At 40.3% G+C, this 12,323-nt stretch overlaps 1 protein-coding gene across 3 annotated transcripts in view; it reads left to right on the top strand.

The window, feature by feature from the left end:
- The window catches only part of TOM1L1 (target of myb1 like 1 membrane trafficking protein), a 61,925-nt gene extending 50,000 nt beyond the window's left edge, over positions 1–11,925 (top strand). For 2 of the 3 annotated variants that reach the window (XM_019981251.2, XM_019981252.2), the window contains exons 12-16: positions 4,604–4,655; positions 6,270–6,375; positions 6,972–7,053; positions 10,664–10,728; positions 11,309–11,925. In XM_019981251.2, the coding sequence (XP_019836810.2) occupies positions 4,604–4,655; positions 6,270–6,375; positions 6,972–7,053; positions 10,664–10,727 (304 nt within the window). In that variant the 3' untranslated portion in view covers position 10,728; positions 11,309–11,925. The remainder of the gene's footprint in view (positions 1–4,603; positions 4,656–6,269; positions 6,376–6,971; positions 7,054–10,663; positions 10,729–11,308) is intronic. The other variant, XR_011561887.1, reaches the window with a different exon arrangement.
- The last annotated feature ends 398 nt before the right edge of the window (positions 11,926–12,323 follow it).

A 12,323-nucleotide genomic window follows, 5' to 3' on the forward strand; every position in this document is an offset into this window, starting at 1 on the left:
CTTACCTGAGTGAAACTATCACTAGTCTGGTTTTTTATAGTGTTGGAAATTGAAACACTAAAGTTACCTAAGGCATCAATCTGAGTTGAATCAGGTGCGAAAGATTACTTGTAGAAAAAAAAAGAAAGTTGCTTAGTCATGACCAACTCTTTGCAACTCCATGGACTGTAGCCTGCCAGGCTCCCCTGTCCATGGAATTCTCCAGGCAAGAATACTGGAGTGGGTTGCCATGCCCTTCTTCAGAGGGTCTTCCTGACCCAGGGATTGAACCTGGTTCTCCCACATTGCAGGCAGATTCTTTACCATCTGAGCCACTTGGGAAGCCCAAAGATTATAAGAGGCGCAATCAGCTGTCAAAATATCTGGCAGTCTTAAGGTTTTCCCACCCCTCTTTTGTTTGCAGTACAATTTATCACAGAACAAATGAGTGATGGAATTTCTCATAATGGACCGGATTCCTGAAAAGCAGTGATGATGATAGGATAAAGTCATATTTATAGCCTACTTAGTATCGGGCAGCAGGCTAAGAATAAGACATGCTCTCTGGTTCCTTAATCTAGTGCTCCTTGCAGTGCTCTGAGGTAGGTACCCCCAGTGCTCTGAGGTAGGTACCCCCAGTACTCACTGTACTGGTGAGGAAACCAAGACCGAGAAATATCAGCTTGCCAAACAAAGGTTGTCCAACTAGTGCAGAAGGAGGATTCAAATTCAAGTGAATCTGATTTCAATACCTGCTCTCTCTCTTTTTTTTTCTTTTCACTCTAATTTTATTTTTACAATTTCCATATGGTAAAATTGACCCTTTTTTTGTTTGCTGCAGAGCTGTGTGTTTTTTCTGACATATATATAGATGCATGTAACCATCCCCACACTCTGAATATGGAATAGTTCATTATCCAAAAAAACTCCCTTATGCTAGTCCCTTATAGTCACCCCCCATCCCCAAGCCTCAGCAGCCACCAGTCTGTTCTGTCATTACAGTTGGTCTTCTTGACAATAGGGTCTGAATAGTCATATGGTATGTGATATTTCTGGAAAGGTTATGTAAAATTGTTTGCTTCGTGTATTTTGAAGCTCTTTCAGTGCATTTGCATTCAGGATTGTTGTCTTCTTGGAGAATTGACTCTTTTTATCATTATGTAATGTCCCTCTTTATCCTTTGTAATTGTCTTTACCTTGATGTTTACTTTGATTGTAATCAAAGCCACTCTAACTTTCTTTTGATTATATTTGTATGGTATATCTAACTTTTTACTTTTAACTATTTGAAGTGAGTGTCTTGCAGATAACTTATGGTTGGGTCATACGTTTTTATATACTCTCATAATATCTGTCTTTAATTGGTATGCTTAGACTGTTTATATTTAATATGTCTGGATTAGGACCACTGTTGTGTGATTCGCTTTTCTGTTTGTTTCCTTTGCTGTTTTTTTGGTTGTGTTTTGTTTTTTCTGTTTCCTCTTTCTTTCATACTTTGGGCTCTTTGGATGTTTTTGATATCCATTTTATTATGATACTATATTTTTGTACAGTTTATATATGGGGAGGGGAGGACTGGTTGCTCTAGGAACTGCAATTTTTTTAGTGTATTTAAAACCAGTATTTTCCCATTTGAAGTGAAATATAGAAATTTTATACAGCTCTCCCCTTTATATGATAGTTATCGTATATATTATGTATATATATGTTAAAAAACCACTACCAATGAAAAATTATTTTACAATTTTTTCATAATACAGTTTTTACTTGCAGCCCTTAAATAAATTTTAAAGACTCAGGAAGAGTAGAATAGTCTGTCATATTTACCTAATATTTACCATTCCTGTTGCTTTCCTTTCATTTTCCTCTGGTACAGTTTCTCTTGTCTATGAAGAATTTCTTTTTGCATTATTAATTTAGAGAAGATCTGATGGCAGTGAAGGTTTCTTAGTATATTTTATGTGAGTATTTCATTTTCAGTTTTGTTCCTGAAGGATACTCTTATTGGATATAAGGTTCTGGGCTGACGGTTCTTTTCTTCTAGCAGTTTTTAAACACTGCTCCAGTGTCTTCTGGCCTAAATGGCTTCTAATGAGAAATCTAACATTCATTCAAATTCTTGTTCTGTGTTGACTCCGTGTTACTTCTTTCTATCTGTGCTTTCAAGAACTTTTATTTTTTTCTATTTAAACAGTTTGATTATGATATGTCTAAGTATGGCTGTCTTTGTTCTGCTGAGTGTATTTGTTTCCTGTGGCTATCACAAAAACACTACCAGAAACTGGGTAATGGAACTCACCTTCTTAGAGTTCTGGAGACTAGAGGTCTGAAAGGAAGCAAGGCGTCTCCTCCCAGGACTCTGGGGGGAGAAGTGATTCTTCTGGGGAGCATGGGCACTCCTTTACTTCTGTGTCTCGTGGCCACACACTTTGCTTTCTTTCTCCATCTTCACATTGCCTTCTCCCCAGAGTTTCTCAAGTCCCTCCCCAGATCCCCATTTTTCTATTTTAGGGTCATATATCGTTGGATTTAGTGCCCACTCAAACATCATCTCAGTATCCTTAATTATATCTGCAAAGACTCTTTCTCCAAATAACGTGACAGTCACAGATTCCAGAAATTAGGACAAGGACATAACTCTTTGGGAACCTCCATTCAGCTTATTACACTAAACTTCTTGAATCTGTGGATTTTTCTGTCACCAAATTTGTGACGTTTTCAGCCTTTATTTCTTCAAATATGCTTTTCAGCACTACATACTTCACTCCCCCTCTGGGACTTTGGATGACCCCATTGGACTGTTGCTGTCTCATAGACCCATAGGGTTCTGTTCATGGCTTTTCTCACTCGATTTCCTCTGTCATCTCCATTTTGCTGTTTAGCTCATGCTCATTCTGTATTTTTTAAAATTTTAGTTAATTGTATTTTTTAATTCTAAAATTACCATTTGACTCTTCTTTATTATCTTGTGTTTCTTTGCTGAGAACTTCTATTGAATGTTTTTTTTTTTTCCAGTGTTCACAGTTTCTTGTTGAAGCATTTGTATAAAAAGCTGCTTTAAAATTGTGAGATAATTTAATCATTTGTGTCCTCTATTCATAGGTATCAAGCACTGCTGTCTTTTCTCTTACAAGTTTAAATTTTCTCAGTTCATCATATGCGTAGTGATTTGGGGTTGTATCTTGAGCATTTTTAATGATATGAAACACTGGGTCTTATCTAAGTCCTGTGTTGAGTGTTGGTACTTTGATTTTAGCAGGCAGACAACCCAGTGACGTTTATGCTGCAGTTTCAGCCTGCCTTCTGTGTGCTTTCGTTCTGATGTCAGTTACATTTTCAAAGCCGTTGAGTGTTACTGAGATGCGTCCCACACGCGTGCCACCCATTTGTCACCGTAAGGTCTGGACAGCAGGCTGTGTGTTCATTGCTCAACATCCTTAACCGACTCCAGTATTCTTGCCTGAAAGATCCCATGGATGGAGGAGCCTGGTAGGCTACAGTCCATGGGGTCGCAGAGTCAGACACGACTGAGCGACTTCACTTTCACTTTCACTTGGCATTGATTGGGATCAGCCATGGATGCATAGATCAAGGTGTAAGCCCAGGATTTCATAAACAACTTTGAAGTCATTGTCCTGAATTCCTCTGTCTTTGTGATTTCCCTGATTCTTTGCTTTCCTGGGATTCCCTTTTTGGTCTCTCCAGTCAAAAAGCTACAGGTTTACTGTGTCATGCATTTCCTTGACTACGCTTGTATTGGGGACCAAACGGCAGGACAGAAAGGGTAAAAGAAACAAGGTTTTGCCTCATCCTCTTGGGATGATCACAGTTCCCCTCTTAGAGTGGAAGTTGCCTCTCAGAGGTTTAAACCCCTGTCGGTCCCCGTTGCCTCTGCTGTCACTGCGGCCGCCTTGGGATTGCCCGGGGATTCGAGTGAGAGAAGGAAGAGGAAGAAAGGGACGAGGCTTGCCCTGCACACTCTGGGCACTGGGGTTTCCCTTCCTGCTCCTTGAGTGAGAATGAGCGTCTTCTCCTGGAGCTGTGTGTCCTCGCTGTCCAGGTGGGCTTTAGGCTGCACTGCATGCCAGTTTGGAAATACCCAGAGGGGCAGAACATGGTAAGTTCACCAACAATTCATTGATACTCCAATTCTAGTCTTCTTTCCCAATTAGCCTGTAATTAGTATTTACCTTGCAGTTCTCAGATATTTGCCCCATGCCTTCTCTCCAGATTTTATAGTTGCATTTGGTGAAAGAGACAGGGCAAATGTGTTTCCTCCCAACTGCAAACTGTCCCTGCATCCTGACCTCTACTCTGCCTTGCCTTTCATCCTTTAGAAGTAGCTGCTCTCATGTGGAGACTGAAGGCTCTGCTGTGACCGATAGAGTGCGCTCCAGGTCTCGGGCTGCCGCTGCCCAGCACCAGTGCTTTGTCCTCATTCTCTTTGGCGTTTGGGCATTATGACCTCGTGGGCACCAACACCACTGGCAGTTGTTGTATACAGTTAATACTTCTGTGCAGCCTGAAGGGGCACTGTGGGTATTGCTTTTAGACCAGGAAGGTCATCTTTTTGCACTGTGTTCTCACTGTAGGGTAATCATGCTCTATTATCACACCATCCTAGGTTTGCCCAAAGGACCAGCCAAAACCTCGCCTCAAGTCATACATACGAGAGTGTAAGTAATGAAGGACTTCGCGGGCAGTGCCCCCAGGGAGCAGATGATCATGCTAAAATGGAGCTCCCAGTCCTTAATTCTCACGTTCTGCGCAAAATTTCTTCATAAGGTGTTAATGAAGCCCTTGTTAGGGCTTTTCCTTGTTGCCTCTTTGGTCTCACTTCCATTAGAAAGATAGTAAAGGAACAGAATTCCCCTGGAACTGTTTCTATTTGCTATCTGTGCTCTCTTTGCTCCCATCATGTGACGGACTTCAGGCAAGTTCTCCTCTCAGCCGCCTCACGGGCTGAGCTCTTGTCAAGGTCGCCAGAGACCTCCCGATGACTGACTAGTCCTGCAGTGCTCAGCGCTCATCCTGCCTGATCAGCAGCAGCTGAGACCCGTCACCTCCTCCCGTCTGCACGCGTGCTTTCCGACACTGCGCCCTTCAGGCTCTCCCGCTGCTCTCTTCTGCATCCCTTTGCTGACCTCTTCTCCTCTACCAGCCTCTCAGTGTTGGAGACCCCGGGAGTCAGGCCTCAGATTTCTCTGCCCACATTCTTTCCTCTCTGGTCTTTGGTCTCGTATCAAGAAATACCATTCAGACTCTGAGCACTTACAAGCTGTTTCCAGTCCATACCCCTTCCCCACGTGCAGAGCTCACATTTCCACCTTCCACTTCACATCTCCCCTTGCTTGCTTTCAGCCTCAGCTCCCGATTTGCTGCTTCGGCCGTCTTCCCCATTCTGTAAATGGCCACTGTTTCTGTTGTTCAGGTCAAAAACCTTGGGAAGCTGTGCTTGGCCTTTACCGTTTTACCTTTGCTTTCAAAATATATCTGTCATGCAGCCACTTCTTCCCACCTCCCCTTCACGTCCCAGTGCAAGCTACATCAGATGGGGACCGCAGTGGCTTCCCACAGGGCTGCTGTTCCAGCCTCCGCCTCCCTCTCCACCCCCACCCCATCGTACAATCTGTTCTCCAAACAGAAACCAGAACAAATCTCTTCTAAAAATAAAGTTTATGTTACTCATTCGCTCTAAAGCCACCTGTGGTTTTCTGACTCCACTTTACTCGATAAAAGCCTGAGAAGCCGCTCTGACCTCTCCCATTGCCTCTCCAGCTGTACTTCCGGCCCCCTCCCTTGCCTTACTCTGCTTCAGCTGCACCGGCTCTGCCTGCTTCAGAGCATATGACCCATGTCCCCTCAGATAATCACAGGACCCACAGGGCTCTGCTCCATGTCCCCAGTGGTGAGGCATTCTCTTGACCAGGTCTGACAGATACGCTTTTTTGTACTTAATGGTTTTGCCTCTTTGAGGCCAAGGTTTTATATTCAGTGTGGGACAGGAGACTCTGGAGTGAGCCATACATTCCTGGTTTTTGGGTTTTAAGCAATATATTTTAGTTTACATTTTATATGGGAATTAAGGTGCAGGGGGCATGAAACCAGACAGAAAAGCAGTAGGTTTTATAAGGGGATATTACCTTAAAAACTAAAATAATAGTTAATCATTAGTAATTCTTATCTGATTAAGAATATATAGTTCTTGGGATAGTGCCACTTGGAAGGCTAGGAATCAAAATCATAAAAGCTTAGAATGTTTATTTGAACGTGTGCTTTGCTCTCTTCAGTTTCTGGAACATTCAAATTCAGTATTACTGCAGCCAGTTAGCCTACAGACCGTTCCAGCAACACCATCAAACCAGAGACTGCCACCTCTGCCCAGCAATCATCCAGGTACTTAAGACCTTATTATCTGCACCAAATAAGGAAACTTATGAGAATAGATGGGTCTGCTAGAGATTTATTGGTGACTAAAGACAGATATGCAGAGAGAAGAAATTATAGAGTGCATTTGTATTTTTAAGCTACATGAGGTAAATTTAAGGCAGATTTCATTATGACTGTTGTTGTCATTTGTCACTAAGTCACATCTGACTCTGCAACCCCATGGACTGTTGGGTTCCTCTGTCCAGGGGATTTCCCAGGCAAGAATATTGGAGTGGGTTGCCATGCTCTTCTCTGGGGATCTTTCTGATCCAGGCACATCTCCTGCATTGGCAAGTGGATTCTTGACCGCTGAGCCACAAGGGAAGCCCCGTGACTGACATGAGGAGACTGTGGAAATGCTTGTGTTGCACTGAACACTATATTCTGAGTGCTGAGGCACATGAACCTTTAGTCCGAGTCTGGGCGTCTGTAGACTTGTACTGGGCAGTAGCACTGGGACACCAGTGTGCTTGTTTCTGGTTGTCAGGTGTTCCTTAGGATCTTCTGTGTGAGGTCAGAGTCAGACAGAGAGCACAATGTGTGTTTCTTTTTGTTGCCTACAGCGATGACAAAGAACGATCTCCAGCCACCCAATTACTGTGAAGTAATGGAGTTTGATCCCTTAGCTCCTGCTGTCACCACAGAGTAAGTCATTTACAAAATGATTATATTTTTTGTCTTGGTTCCCTTTGGTAGCACAGCTCACAGGGTTTGGTTATACATTAACTTTGTTTAGGCCTTAGCAGAAATCAATGACCTTACATAAAAGTGATTTATGAGATTTTGTGGTGGCTGTTGCTCTTAATGTTGGTCTTGTCATTCTTGACCTTGTGACTTAAAAACACTGGGGTTGCACACTAAGAAATAAGCAGAACCATCATGTGCATTAGTGTCTTCCTTATAGATGCCTTGGAAGAAAGTCAGATTCTTTCCAGCTCGAGAAAGGCAGTATTCACTGATTGATGACTCTTAAGTACCACGTTGATGGATATTTTAGTTGTTCTTTGACTAATGCCAGAAAAAAACTTACATAAGGACTTGTTTTTAATCTTCACTACCTATGACAATAGTGTGCTTATTAATGTAAAAATTACTTTTTAACTTGGAATCCTTAAAGCAGTATTGTGATTTCATATTGGTCAAGTGTATATAAATATTTATGGGATGGTAACCTCATTAGTGGAGTAGGAAATGGCAACCCACTCCAGTATTCTTGCCTGGAGAATTCCATGGACAGAGGTGCCTGGAGAGCTACAGTCCGTGGGGTCACAGAGTCAGACACAACTGAGCATGAACACAGGCTCATTAGTTTTAATATATTTTGACTAACTGAAAGTTACCGCCAAAATTGTTTAAAATGATTAAAGCTTTTTTATAGAAATGATTGTTTAGAAACTAGCAGCCTACAGGCTTTATCTTGCCTGCAACTGTGTTTTGTTTGACCTATGTGAATTTTAAATATGCACATAAAAATTAATTGCCAAGTTAAAAGATGGGATATTTCACTAACTATCTGAACCTCTGGATGGTTGTTGATATGACAACTGTGCCAAGCCCGCATTTTTACACGCTAGCAATAGTATGGGGCTGCACTGTCTCAGTTCACAAGGCCCCCACATACCTTCATCTGATCTGCTTGACATGTGCAGGCATTTGAGTTTTTGATCCTGACCCCCTGGTTCACACCCTCAGTGTAGCGATGTTTTGGAATGATTTGTAAGTGAATGAAGCAGGCCTGCAGAACCTGTCTCATCTTAAACAGGCAGCCACTATGCAGTCCCAGGCTTATTACAATAAGCTTAGGAGTTCATTAAATATTTTTTCCTAACAGGATTGTGAAACTTTCATTCTGCTTGATAAAGTATCACTGAATATGTTAGTGGTTTAAGGAATTAGAAACTAGTTAAACTAGGTATGGTGTCTCAAGAACGCATGTTTTTTTAATCAGTTTCTCCAAGCAAATAGGAAGCAGATTATTATAATCTAGTTAATTATGAGATAGTTATAAGTAGTTGTGGTGGTGTAGGAGATGTTAAAGGTAAGAAATAGCAAGAAGCTGGAGAGGTGAAGTTTGGGGACTCCCTACCACTTTGAAAGCTCGTGACGCTTTCACATTGTGGTGCTGGAGAAGACTTTTGAGAGTCCTTTGGACTGCAAGGAGATCAAACCAGTCAATTCTAAAGGAAATCAACCCTGAATATTCATCGGAAGGACTGATGCTGAAGCTGAAGCTCCAAAACTTTAGCCACCTGATGCAAAGAGCCAACTCACTGGAAAAGACCCTGATGCTGGGAAAGATTGAGGACAGGAGGAGAAGAAGGCAGGAGAGGATGAAATGGTTACATAGCATCACCAACTCAATGGATATGAACTTGAGCAAACTGTGGAAGATACTGGAGGACAGGGAAGCCTGGCATGCTGCAGTCCATAGTGTGACAAAGGGTCGGACATGACTTAAGGACTGAAGAACTACCACCGCCACTGAGTTCTTACTTTCTGCCTGGTAGGGTGTCTCAATCTCTTTAAATGCTACATGAGATCCAGGGAACTTCTCCCTAAGGAAAGCATAAAATCTTACATGAAAAGTCCTGGGATTATCACATCACTGGTTGTCCATGAACCCCAGGTTAAGAATTTCTACTCCAGCAGAACACAGATTATAGTACTTATGAATATACATACATATACATACACAATTCACTCATTTGACATATGACTGAAAATTGACTATGTACAAGGGAAAATGATTGGTGCCTAATTTATAACGTTGAACCTAATGGAGGGCAAATCTAATAAGGAGGCAGAAATTAAATCAGCAGGCAAACATGTATTTGCAGTTTGTGTTAATAGTATGAAAGATACTGACTTGACAATATATAACAGAAAGAACTAATTGGGGGTTAGAGAAAGCCTGAGAAGTGACATTCAAATTAAGACCTGCAGTTTTTAGTGTAGTGACAAGTTTGGGAATCTGTTGCAGGCACTGGGGAGAGAAATGGAAAAGTCAGGAACAAAGAGAACAACACAGAACCTATCCCCAGATGTGGAAATCGCAGTTTGGAAACAAAAAGAAGGGAGTGCACAAATGCGATGAACGTCGTTGAAGACAGACAAGGACTCAACACTAGACAATGGACTAAGTGACAGATAATCTTGAGTGATTCAGTAGAAGTTGACAGGGACAGAGGCAAATCTCAGTGCATTAAAAAGGGATGAAGTAGATGGTGCACAGGCAGCTTACAAAGAAACTTAAACATGAAGGACTTGGGGAAAGTGGTCTGGCAGCTAGAGTATTACTGACGCAATTAAGTAGACATCGGATAAAGGACTGTATTATTTTGTAAAATGGGAAATGCTGGAACATCTGTGAATCCTGAGGGGTAAGATTTAGTAGAGAATGAGAGGTTGAAGACTCAGGGAGGGAGACTGAGTGAAGTGTTCAAGAAGCCAGGGGTTAATAGATAGGATCATAAAAGTAGATGATGGTGCAGATGAAAACAGATTTGAAGATTTGGTGATGGTAACATCAGGTTTCCACGTAGACATTTAATTTGTTAAGATATTAGGTTTTTCCAACCGAGAGGAGGGGCGTCAGAGATCTGAGTAGCGTGAAGGAGGCTAAAATATTTCTGTGGAAAATGAAAGACAAAACTGAGAAACATTAAAATTTCTGGACCATGCTGGCACTTCTTGAAGTTAGCGATTATGTCTTCAAAGTGCTTTGATTTTTATGAGTTTTTTTTCTTAGTCATGTGTTGCTATACTGTGTATATTAATGCCATATTTGTAGGTATAGATATTTTCTATCTATAGACATACGTTAAGACAAATGAAGACTATCACAGAAAAATGACTATATACAAAGTACAAAGAAGACAGGGGTTAAATAAGCTAGAATATTAATTTTTAATGTTTAAGCCAGGGAAAGCTGAACAATTTTTGCTTTTTTTTTTTTTAAAGCAGAAAGCAAGCTGTCTAAATTTGAGCCATATTTCTCATTAAATTATATGATGGTTATATAAGATACATATTTGTAAGATGCATGGGAACAGCAGCATTAGGATCTAAAGTAGTTTTTATAATGTAAGCTTCAGGGCAGAGACCTTTGTTTTTATTTATTGATATAGCCTCAACACCTAAAATGGCACCAGATTTTTGCTTTAAGATGATGGCAGTTAAAAGCCAAAATAGTACATTGAAATTGATCTATAACCATGATATTTATCAATTTACCATGATGACTTATTTGTTTCAGAGCTGTTTATGAAGAGATTGATGTTCATCCCCACAAAGGAGCTCAAAGTCACAGTAATTGTTGAGGTAAAGACTTCAACTCACACACCTTACATCCCACATGATTTTAGTGTAACTGTCACTTTCTACATTTATTATTTATGTTCTGTAAGGGCCATCTCAGTCTGACACTTTGATGAGTGAAGTTATTACACAAGTTCCTATGTCACTCAAATTGTAATGATCAATGAGACAGATTCTTTGTGACCATGTTAGCTAAAAATTATAAATCTTGGGAATGCAGAAATCGGTTTATGGTATAAAAATATTAATGCTAACAAAAACAGCTGATCAATAAAAAAATTCTTAGCAATAGAATCAGATTTGTATTCTATGTACAGTTAATACTTGGTGACTGGGACTGGTAGAACCCATTTATTGTTATTCTAGGTTGGTCTGGATTCTGTTGCTTTACTAATCATTCCATTTATTTACTAATAAATGCACACAGCCACCAGTAACCTATTAACCATGTTTATTCCCTTCACACTTGCCATGTGGAAGCAGTACATTCCCACCTTTCCTCTACTTGACTGTGGCTGTCTACTTATCAAGGACTGGGGAAAGGGGAAAGGATGGAGATAATTGACTCTTCTTTTTACTCCAGGTGGAAATGGATGACCAGTTCACTAGCAGCATTATGGGTGCCAGTTTTCCAAAAGGTGGACCCTGTCCAGCTTTGAGACCCACAAGTTAGACCTTCCAAAACATCAAAACCACAGTGGAACATTTTTCCTTTGCATTAATGAGGTTTAAACAGAAGAGTCACAGTTGGGTTCCTGACAGCAGCTTAAGCTTTATCTCAGAAGAACTTGGTTGTAACATATATTCCCTTAAAACTTAGGCAGAACAAAAATTCATGGTACTGAGGCCAACCAGGTTAAATGTAGCACCTTATGTTTTCACAGGCCTTCCTACATTTATAATCATCACAAGAGATGGGGTAAGAGTAGATGAAGACTGTTTCAGTACAAAATAATTGTTAATAAGTGAAAGCCTGATATGGAAAAACTGTATGATTCAGGAAGAATACTTGAGTGCCTTTATTTACCTAAAGTTGAATGTAAAAGTCAATTTGCACTTCTTTATAAATAACACTCTTATTTAGAATTATAAGTTGTGAAAGCTTTGATGATTGTAGTTCAACTGTATTTCAGGTTTACCCTAAGAGGTCACTGGATTCTACATTGGTTGCCTTTAAATACAATTCTTTATAACACTAAATGGTTGTTTTTGTCTTTTTGGAAGAAAGTCTATTGGAAAACATTCAGGATAACTTGTACTTTCCTTTGTCACAAATTATAATGACAAATGAATTACTATTAAAACAGTTCAAGAACTTTTTCTTTTTTTTCAGAAGAACTTCTAATGTTAGTAAATCCTCACAATCCCACTTATGATTTAAAATCTGGGGACTTGGAATTATCACAAGAAACGTTGGAAGCCTACTAGATATACTTAATGCATTTTATTTAAATTTCATGGTAGCAGACTTTCAAAGTACTTATTTAGTACTCTGAATGTAAAATAGCCCTAGATTTTAAAGGGGAAATACAGTCAGATTTGAAGTCAAAATGTAGTCTTTGGGTAAGCTGTTAGGGCTCAGTGATTACTCTTTTGTT

The sequence above is a fragment of the Bos indicus genome, chromosome 19 (genome assembly GCF_029378745.1).
Source record: "Bos indicus isolate NIAB-ARS_2022 breed Sahiwal x Tharparkar chromosome 19, NIAB-ARS_B.indTharparkar_mat_pri_1.0, whole genome shotgun sequence".
Classification (NCBI taxonomy): domain Eukaryota; kingdom Metazoa; phylum Chordata; class Mammalia; order Artiodactyla; family Bovidae; genus Bos; species Bos indicus.